General features: G+C 47.1%; 1 protein-coding gene across 1 annotated transcript; it reads right to left on the bottom strand.

The window, feature by feature from the left end:
- Window positions 1-1,293: 1,293 nt before the first annotated feature.
- Window positions 1,294-2,433, bottom strand: CHST4 (carbohydrate (N-acetylglucosamine 6-O) sulfotransferase 4). Its single transcript, XM_008936931.1, has one exon. The coding sequence runs from the start codon at window positions 2,431-2,433 to the stop codon at window positions 1,294-1,296; it is 1,140 nt and encodes a 379-aa protein (XP_008935179.1).
- Window positions 2,434-10,441: the final 8,008 nt, after the last annotated feature.

The raw sequence follows: 10,441 nt of genomic DNA, 5'->3' as shown, positions 1-10,441 counted from the left end.
GTTTACACCATTTTCCCATTACACAGTGAACATAAACATGTTCCTAACATTGCCATCAAGGCTGGATGCCCAGGCACAAGAGTGGAGCAAAAGACAAACTGTGCTAGAAAACCCAACCATTCTGAAAAAAAAAAAAAAGGATCTTTCCAGAAACCAATATCCAGGCAGCCTTTGCATCTCTTCTGGTATCCTGGATGGAAGCGTGGAAAATAATGTTCTCTTTATTCAGCTTCCATGTATATATCATACCCTCTTTCTTTGCAGTGCAATAGCTGCGTATGGTTTCACTGTTATTTGGCTGTGGTCTGAGGGGTTTGCGCTCTGCTCGCTACTCCCACTCCTTTGGCATTCTCTTTGCTTCACTCCACACATAATTCCTCTTTTGCATAACCCATGGCCTTAATTTGGAAAACAGACTTGGATCACTTCAGCCTGCATTGTGGCTGAGCCTCCAGGGGCCTTGGAAAGTCACTCTGAACTGCTGAGAAAGCTCTTAGGAGCGCAGCCAGGGTACCTCTGTTACTTGTTCTGCCAATGACCAGGCCCAACAAAAATGATACAGCCAGCAGGAAGATGAACCAATACACAGACTCTATTGTAAGCAAAAAGGACATTCCATGAATGATCACTGGGGATATAAACAAGTCAATCAGCTGGTACATAACTGATGCCACCCCCAACGATCCCACAAAGGACATGACTCAGCCCACAACAGGTGGTACAAACAGAGACCCGAGGTTGCCCACAGTTGGCATGGGAAACAGCCAGACCAGCAAGCTGAACACATAAGAGAAAGGTGCCCACATGGTGACTCTCACCCGATCAACCCGCCTTTGCAAGGGCCTAGACAGACCAGGGCCCAGCTCCAGGGAGAGTCAGGAGGTCTGCCCTGAACCAGGAAGCTCTGTGGAGTGCACTCCACAGACAGACACTCCTGACTCCCTGACAGTGGTCCCAGCTTTTATCCCCAAGCAGACACCTGACCTTTGTCAACTCAATGCGGGCCCCTTGGGCCTCGCCCGGCAGGCCCGGCCACACCCTGGGGGGAAGCTCTAAGGCAAACTCACCACCTCTGTATGAAGGGCTGTGGGAATCACCCATATGTCAACCTTAATTCAGGGCTCGGGGTTCAGACCCCAGCATTTCACTTTTCTTTGTATAGGACATCCATGCACACACTCTTAAAACACACAAGCATGCAGCTCTGTCCCCTTTTGCTCAAGTAAACAGTTCTCCACTCTGTAGCCTTCAGAGAGTAGGTTCCTAGAGCAGTTTTTCTGCTTTCAAAGATTGCTACTCAGGGGAGTTCTGAGCAAACAAAAGATCCAGGGACATGTTTTTTTGTTCTTCTTCGGACTGAAGGAGCTGGTAGCCCAGTAAATCCATTGCATCCTTGCACACATTTTGTACTTTTTCTATTTTCTGGAAGGGAAGGGTCTTCCTCCAGGCCTGGGATACGCCCAGAGCATCTCTGGACCCAATATCAAAGGCCCGTGCTCCTTGCCCCTTCCCATGGGTGATGTTGTGCACCCACTTCTGAAGTTCTGGTGTGAAATGGAGTTCTGCAAACCTGTACATCTGGGCAGCCTTTGCTAGTGGGTCTCTGACAATGTCTTCATAGCGAACCAGCAAGTAGCGGTCTTTCAGGAAGCCGGGAGTGGCCTGGCTGCCTGCCTTGTAAATCTCAACATGGCTTTTGCAGATTACTTGCATTGTGTTGTAGGGCCCCATTTCTCCCCTTGTCCCCTGGGGCCCCACAATAATGTTGGTGTCACGTTTCAGGTCTTCCATTGTATTCTCTCGGGACCTGAACACAGCTCGAGGGTCACGGACCAAGTGAATGATTTTGAGGTTCAGGGATGGATCGGTGAGAAGGGGGTAGAGGACTCTGAGGTCCAAGAACCGAACCTCCTTGATGGCAACATGGCTGTAGGTTTTGCAGGCTTCCTCCACCTTGCTGAATGGGTACTTGCCACAGATTGTTCTGCAATTGCCTGCAGGGATTATGTCACTGCGACTGAATGAGTCGCAGGCAGGGGGAGAGCACAAGGCTCGGCTTGTCTCCCACTGGAATAAATCAGACTTTTTTTTCTGACTAGACATGTAAGCATCAAACACAGACATGTCACACAGAAAGACCGACCTGACTAGGTCCCGTACTGCCATGTGTAAGACTTTGGCACTGTTCTGGTACATGGTAACCCACACGTGCCATGCAGGCTCCATCAGGTAGAAGACACTGGGGTGCTGGCTGAAGATTTGTCCAGTGAAGGAAGATCCTGACCGCCAGGAAGAGAGAATAAGGACGTGGACTGGAGAAGGTTTTTCTTCCATAGGGACATGGTTGCTGCAGGGTAGGAAGTGGAAGTGAAACAGAAGAACGGAGAGAACTGCCAGAATCAGAAGCACCTGCACACTTCTAGACTTCATCATGGTTGCAAGTGACCTGGAGAGACAGAGGAAGTTCAGCATCACAGGATCAGGAAGAAGCCAGGGTGTGGTGCATCAGGCTCCTGCCAATCCCTCTGCAGATTCAGGGGTTTGAAATGCTGCCACACTACCAGGGATACTGTGACAATCACAGCAGAAGGTGTCTTTGGAAAGAACATAAATGCTGCAGGGTTGAAAGTTTTCTGTAACAAAACCAGTTTGTCAGTAACCTATTGTAATGCAGTCTTAGAAGATCACTGGAAAGCTTGTCTGAACTTTTAGCAATGTTTAAGATTCAGTTCAGTACACTGAAATGTCAGCATGCACAAATATGTACTAGGTGTATACAATCCCTGCAGACACAAGCCTGGCAGTTTCTATGGAGGGAAGATGGAACAAACAGTTCTTGTGGAGAGTTCAACAGTTCCACATTGTTACCTTTAAACTCCTGCTCTGACTACAATTTACAATTATTTTTATGCCAGAATGCTGTAAAAATACAGTGTAGGTTTCAATTTCTTTTGCTTGTATTCTTTTTAGAATTTCAGGAAACACTTACCGTTATCATGGGCAAAATCTCACATACCAAAGGAAATCAGTTGTCACTCTAACAAATCCAGCCACAGCAGTATCTCCTCCACAATCAGACCATCATAAGCAAGTTCTCTAGAAAGGCCCACAAGAGTTTCTCTCATCCATCCTTGTGTAGGCATTCTTCCTAAACCTATAGCCTAAAACTAACCTATTTCTGGGCTTAACTCCTTTTTAAAGATGATCTCCTCCTACCCCTCCCATCCTGTCAGTCTTCTATGAGAAGAGGTGTAACACAATGTGTTAGTCCAGCTCAAGGGCCTGTCCAAAGCTGGTTCCTTGTTTCTCAGGCTAAAACTCTATTTTACCTGTTGAGCATGACTTCCTTACTCGAGAATGTCCATTGTGCTGCCTGCGGACAATTCCTAGCCTGAGTGCCAGCTGGTGCAGGAGCCTGCAGGAAGCACACAGCCAGGTATGGGATCTGAGGTTGGAAGGTTTCACTTGATTTTAAAAAAGTACTTTAAAGCATGGTCTGCCAACTGTTCCTCGTTTGTGCGTTCTCCTCTCCTCCCCCAGCCATATCTGGGTGTGCCTCGTAGATAGGTGGGCGCCTGCTGCTCTGGCCACCCCTGGGGACATACAGCACGGGAGTCTGTGCAGGGCGGTGTGCCCTCTTGTCACCATGTGCCAGGCTGGCAGTTTTGCTGTGCTGCCATGGAGATAGGCCTCTCTGGCCACTGCAACTGCTCTGCATTTCCCAAGCTGAACTAAAATTTAAAAATCTTGCTGGTTCACAGGCATGGTTATTCCTTCCAGATACTTCCACAGCCGGACAGGATAGAGAAAGCATGGCCTTCGGGGCTGCAGGGCAAGCTAGAAGTCCTGGACAGAGCAGCACTGGAGCTCAGGTCCTTAAGCTTTGTACATTGCTTTTGTGCAGCCCATGATTGCACTGAATTCAGGCAGCCATGCCCATGCAGGGCAGCTGCCTCGCTGCTAAAGCAGTAGAGGCCCAACTGACCACAATGCAGGCGCTTCTTCCCTCCTGTGTGCTTCCCATGTTGTCTTCTTGGTGCATGGTAACGCGTGAATATTCCCAGACAAAATTTCTCTAACCTACTCTTATTCTCTGCCTCAATTTCCCTCACTAGGGAAGCTTTCAGACTAATTTGCTTGAAATTGCCTCCTCCCCTGATTTCAGTTCCTACATGACTGATATTTAGCTTTCCAGTTACAGTCACTGCTGCCAACCAAGTAGGAACAGCACTCATCTTTCCCTCCAGCATATATTGGCTTGCTTAATCCACCTGCTGTGCATTTATTTTGAGCTAACTGTTTATAAGGCAGCAATTATAAGTTCTCAGAGACGGGACAATACCCAGCCCAGTGGGTAAGTGTGGTTGTTGCCAGTTAGTGCTGCCACAATACAAATTTTAGTAATGTCTTGCCAAGGACAGGGTTGTGCATTTAGTGAGGGACCACATGTTTCTGGTCTCCTGGACAAGAAGCCCACTGACATTTTTGGTTATGCAAATGAACCATACATGGTGCTCAGGTCTGACAAGAAGCTGATTCAGGTCAACGTTTGGACCAAGCCTAGTAAGAGCTGCAAACAAAGACTGTTGTAAAAATAAGTCATGTATCAGCTTCCTCCTTGCAAATGAATACAGCAATGTTTACCTAAAGGCCAAAGTGAACTTTGATGATATCACTTCTATCTGGTACCATTAATATCATTATTCTGACTCCCAAACATAGTTCCTGGACTACAACCAGAAGCTCTTAATAGAGGAAAAACTGTTGAGCAGACATGAACACTGGCATTAAGATACTCAAGCATATTTAAAAACACAGAAATCATTGTTTGTTTGAAAATCTGTCTATGAATAGTCTGAGTCAAAGAGAGTAGGTTCAGGTTTTTTGGTAAGTAAGGGTGTGCTTCTATGTGGACCCAAGCTGGGGTGGGACAGCCGGCTAGTTCAGACATCTCACAGAGCACGCCGACCATCCCTGCGGCTGCTCTTGGTAGAAATGGTCTCATGCAAAGCCACAGCCTCAACAGCTTCTTCACTCTGACATAAGCAGTGATGATTGATGCTCTGACCAGCCTGTCCCACAGGGAGGGGAGCAGGACTGAAATGAGTGCAATGTATCTGGTGAAGTGAAATAGAGGAACAGCAAGGAGCAGTAGAGGTTCTATCAGACATTTCCTAATACAAGAGAAATACTAATCACATTACCGTATTTTTCACCACTGTATCTTTCAGTTGCATGAGCTGGGATTTTTCTAAACTAAGGTCTTATACAGTAAACATCCAGAGTCACAAGTGATCCAGTCCAGTTCATATTGCAGAAGTGAAATACAAAGCCTGCACAGAGCTGTAGAGTAAAGATCAGCCCAGAAGGACTGAGACAATCTCCATTGTGGAACAAAAAAAGGCACACTACTACTGTCTGCTGGCAGAGACATGAGCCAGAATTTGGCTGAGAGGAAAGAACAGGAAGAATCTCTAGGCATTAAGGATGAAGAACGGCAGCTACTGAAAACCACAAGAATCCAGTGTCACCATATTAGTCTCCCACAGCACACATACAAGAATACAAAGAAGTGGGATCTGCCTGCCTGAGCAGTCAGGGTTGCCGAAAAACTGAACAGAATTCTAAGTAAGTCTTAGCAGAAACACGCAGGGGCCTTGGAAAATCTTGATCATGGCAAAGAGAGCATTATAGAAAGCAGCAAGCAGCCCCAAGGAGGAAAAAACACCGAACACATGCTGAGCATGGGCAGCATGTGCCCAGAGTACAGGTTTGTTGAACCTGGGCATGTCTGGGGAGTGGGAAGGGTGCAGTATATGTGAGACAGTACAGCCCAAAATACCTCATGCTATGCAGACTGTAGCTGAGTGCTCTGCAAGTCTGGAGGAGATCACCAGATCCCTCACTCCTGTAGTGGCAGTAGTGTAGCAAAGAGGATCTGGTGCCAGGGAAGTCCCAGACACTGCTCTTTGGTGGCATTGATGGTTGCTTATAGTTTTATCAAATCCTCCTTCAATTTGGCCTTATCAGCTTCTGCAGAATTAGAAGTAGCACCTGCTCATTCAGAAGAGAACAAGTGGCATGACTGTCACTAGTGGGAAATGCTGAGAAGGGACACTGAGAAGACAGTCTGGAGAAGCAGGAACTACCACCTAAGCCAGACCGACTCCTTCTGTCTGCAGAAGGAATCATGTAGCAATTTACTAGCATTTGTATGTTTAGGTGTTTTACAAAAATTCCCTCTTGGTTCAGACTGCCGAGCATGAGCAGTGAATACAGTTCTGGGCAGCAGAGAGTCCATACCAGATGCCAAGAAATGGTTGAAAATCTCACCTTAACAAGTCCTCTTGAAGCACGACCTCTTTGAGGCAAAGCTTCCCTCCCACGCGTGCACTGCTGTGCCACACACTCTTCCAGGCAGACAGAAGAACAGCCGGGCACTCGTGTATTGGCACCCTGCCTTCATGCTGGCGTCTCACATACTCATGGACGCAGCTCTTACCTATCCCTCTGCCTCCTCCCTCCCGTCCCCTTCATTTGTGTATGTCCCAGCTCCGAGACTGACTAGTCTACAGTGCCCGCCTCCTCTGACCAGCCTTAAACCAGAAAACCCCACCCTGTGCCAAGGAGCAAAGTCTGGCAATGGCAGTCTCCTGCAAGGCAAAAATGACCAAACATTGCTGGTAAAGGAGGAGGGTCAGGAGAGGCATGAAGGAAACTGAGAGTTGCCTTTAGATTAAGTCCCATTGCAAGCTCTAAAAGAGACTGCTCTCTGTAAAAGGAGCAAGGGGGATGTCTGTGGAGTGTCAGAGGAAAGGACAAACAGGAACTCTTGGTGCAAGGAGGGCCAGTTTGCCCCCAGAGTGCAAAGGCAGGACATATTTGCCTACAATTGTTCTGACTGCTTGTCACAAGATCACGTAAAGTCTTTTAGAATTTTTTCTGTCTGTGCTTTGCTTGAGTTAAAATATTTGGTGGCTGGAAAAGAAAATTCTGTGGAAGGAGAAGATGTGAAAGGAGTAGCCAGTCTTGGCCTGTTAATGATTCACAAGGGTGCTGGAGCTGCAATGAGGCTGTGCCAGGTGAGGTGGTGAAGCAATGCGATGCTGGGCTCAAGAGAAACACATGATATTCTGCAACCAGGCAGAGACAATCGCTTTGGATCATTCCTATTCCAGGGCTCATGGTTTCTCTCACACTGTCTGGAGAGGTATAGACCTTCTCCTGATGGTGTCCCTTGTCTCTGAGGATCTCATTGAGCTGCTCTGAGGGCAAGTGGAGTATGGGAAACAGCAGAAGCAAAACATCTAGGCAAGGCTGGTCCCTCCAGCAGGAGGGACAACCTGAATGGGGCAGGTCATGCTCCCTTTCACTTGCTACATTGCAAACAGAGATGGTCAAGCCCTGGTAAACCTGGACAGGGAAACAAGGTAAGAAGCTGGCAGTGGTCCAGGTAAGGCTCTGCACGGAGAGCCATGGAAAGATCTGTGCAATCTGGATCTCAGCTGCATGCTCCTATGCACTGCACTGACACAATCTGTAGGCAGGATTTACCTGTATGTCAGTAAGTCTTAAAAAGCTGGTTTGTAAAGGTCGCATCAGTTGAATGGTTCTCCCTGAAGCCTTATTTCTCCATGACTATCAGCTGGAGGAACAGCAATGTATCAAAACTTCTATTCCACCTGTATGTAGTTTGCCTAAGATATGCTGGTCCTTTGCCTTTGGTATTCAGGCTCCGTGACAGCACTGAACACTGCTGTATAGGGCTGTCCCTCTAGTCACAGGGTCAAGCAGATTTTTTTCAGTTGCGCAGCTCCCAAGTTCTAACTACTTGGCTGAGCTTTCCAGAAGGCAGCCTCTGTGGCATGAGAAGGAGAATGTACTCTTCTTTAGAGACAAGGCTTGGGAGGGCACACTGCATTTCCTAAGGCCTGTATATTGTGGAAAGTGAAGGAAGAATCCTCTGACTCCTTCACAGCCAACATCATTCTCCCTGTGTGTCTGACTTAGGGGCTTTGTGAGGCGAAGCTGGAGCATGTGGCAATCGGCCTGTGCTTGGTGGCTGCCAGCCCCACGCTCTGCCCCCGCACACCTTGCTTCCACCCCACGCAATGGCTGATCACATTTCTGCTTTCTATCCTCCTTCCATAATTAAAGGCGGTTTCTGGGAACTCGGAGTCTAGTGAGGCCTGTGAACTGCCCATGCAGCCAGGCTTTCAATCTCTTACACCCTGAGGCAGCAAGCAATGCATGCTGTGCTCCCCAGCACACCCGGCCCAGCGCGGCCGCAACGGGACCAAGGTGAGGAGTAATGTCAGAGGCAGGAACGAGAGGTAACTACTCAGTGCCGACGCTGGAGAAGACCCCTCCCTGAGGGCGTGTCTTTGAGAGTGTGATGAGACAAACAGGCATACCTAGAGTAGTGGAACCGGCTCAGCTTGACCAGCCCCATGCCCTGTCTTCTGCCATCATTAAGAGCAGATGGTCAGGGAAGGGAAAATGAAGGATGTTTCCTCCCTAGGTGCTCTCCTGGTCTGCAGTAGGCACTGGAGAACACAAGTCACCTCTCTGATTGTAGGTGTCCAAAATAAGCTGGTGAGCGATGCCCTAGAAGATCCTTTTTTTTTTTTTTTTTCTATTTGCTATGACAAGAGTGGGGAGTGATGTTTGTGAGTAAACACCTACACTGAAGCTATCTAAATCAGTTGAGATCAAGCTTGTCTTTGCATTTCACAGCACCTGGATTTTTTTTCCTGTTCACTTGTCTAATCGTGTTTTGAACTCATAGATACTTTTGGCATTAACAGTATTCCCTGGCAATAAGAGTATGTTCAGCTGCATGTTGTGAGAACTACCTTGCTCTGTTTTGAATCTGGCATATAAAACCTGTGTTTGTGATACCACTATTTTTTTTATCAAGAGAGACAAGGAGTAATTTCTCCCCATTCACAGTCTTAAAGCTATACAGGATTTTAACATCTCCACTACAAACTCTTCAGAAAGGATAGATGGTGGGGTGGTGCTGTACGTTAGGGAATGTTTTGATTCTATAGAACTCAACTACCATGATGGTAAGGTCAAGTGCTTATGGGTAAGGGTGAGGGGGAAGGCCAACAAGGCAGATATCCTGACAGGAGTTTGTTATAGACCACCCAACCAGAATGAAGAGACAGATGAAGCATTCTACAAGTGGCTGGCAGAAGTCTCAACATTGCCAGCCCATGCTCTCATGGGGAACTTCAATGTACTGGACATCAGCTGGAAATACAACACAGCAGAAAGGAAACAATCGAGGAGGTTCCTGGAGTGTGTGGAAGATGACCTCCTGACACAGCTGGTTTAATGTCTTTATCGATGATGTGGGCAAGAGGACAGAGCACACTCCTGACAAGTTTGCAGACAGCAGAGGGCTGCCTTCCCTTCTCTTTGGTGAGGCTGCATCTGCAATACTAAGTCCAGTAAAATATACATTAGTTTAGTGGAGTGAGCCCAAAAGAAGTCACTAAACTGGTCAGGGGTAGGCTCACAAGATGTACAAGGAGATGTTGAGGAAGTGGGGTCTGTTAAGCTGGGAGAAGACAGAAGGAATGCCTTATTGGTGTTTGACACTGCCTAACAGGAGGGTGCAGAGAGGCTGGAGCAAGACACTTCTCAGAAGCACACAGGCACAGGATGAGATACTCAAAATAAGAAAAATTTTTGCAGCTGGGGGGGTGGGAGGCAGTGGGTGTCAAACCTGGGAACAGGAGACTAGGCAGGCTGCAGGATCTCCATTCCTGGAGATACTAAAAGTCAGCTGGACAAGCCCTCTGCTTAAACTGACCCTGTTGTAAATAGGGAGTTAGACCATAAATCTCCAGAGTCCCTTTCAATCAAAATTACTCTACAATTTCATAATTTTAGATGGCAGTAGCTAGACTTGAGTGAAATGGGTCTTGCCTTAGAGAGATCCATCCAAAGAGAAGGACAGCTGAATAGTTTCAAAACAGAACAAAACACTGCCAAACATACACAGACTTGAAGACTCCACTACGTAGCAAAGACAAATGAGCTATATGTGCATCTATCAGGAACTAGAGAGTGATATGTGGTAGGCAGCAGTAAAATTATAATGAAACATGCTCAACCTCCAGCCATCAGAGCACAGTTTAAGCAAAACATTTTGACCTAGTTCTGTAGAAAGAAAAAGAAAAAAGAACCAATGTATGCTGCTATTGAGGAGATGGAAGTTTGGACCCACAGAAGACAATTAGGTAGATCAGAAGCCATGGTCAAGTACCACAAAATCACCATTGCCAGGTGCAAACAATTGTTCCAGACTACAGAGTTGAGCATGAAGGCACATTAAAGTCTAGGAAAGCCTTATTCACATGCTATTAATTGTGCTGGTCATTTGGCTTAACCTTTGTTTCTTTCTCTGTGTAATGGTTTGAAAACAAAC

This window comes from Merops nubicus, unplaced genomic scaffold (assembly GCF_000691845.1).
Source record: "Merops nubicus isolate BGI_N331 unplaced genomic scaffold, ASM69184v1 scaffold5613, whole genome shotgun sequence".
Classification (NCBI taxonomy): domain Eukaryota; kingdom Metazoa; phylum Chordata; class Aves; order Coraciiformes; family Meropidae; genus Merops; species Merops nubicus.
Note: the sequence above shows the minus strand (reverse complement) of the source record. Positions and strands in the feature narration are given on the sequence as shown.

Bases quoted from the DNA above. Each gene is read 5' to 3' on its own strand.
- CHST4 (XM_008936931.1), bottom strand. From the start codon at position 2,433: ATGATGAAGTCTAGAAGTGTGCAGGTGCTTCTGATTCTGGCAGTTCTC.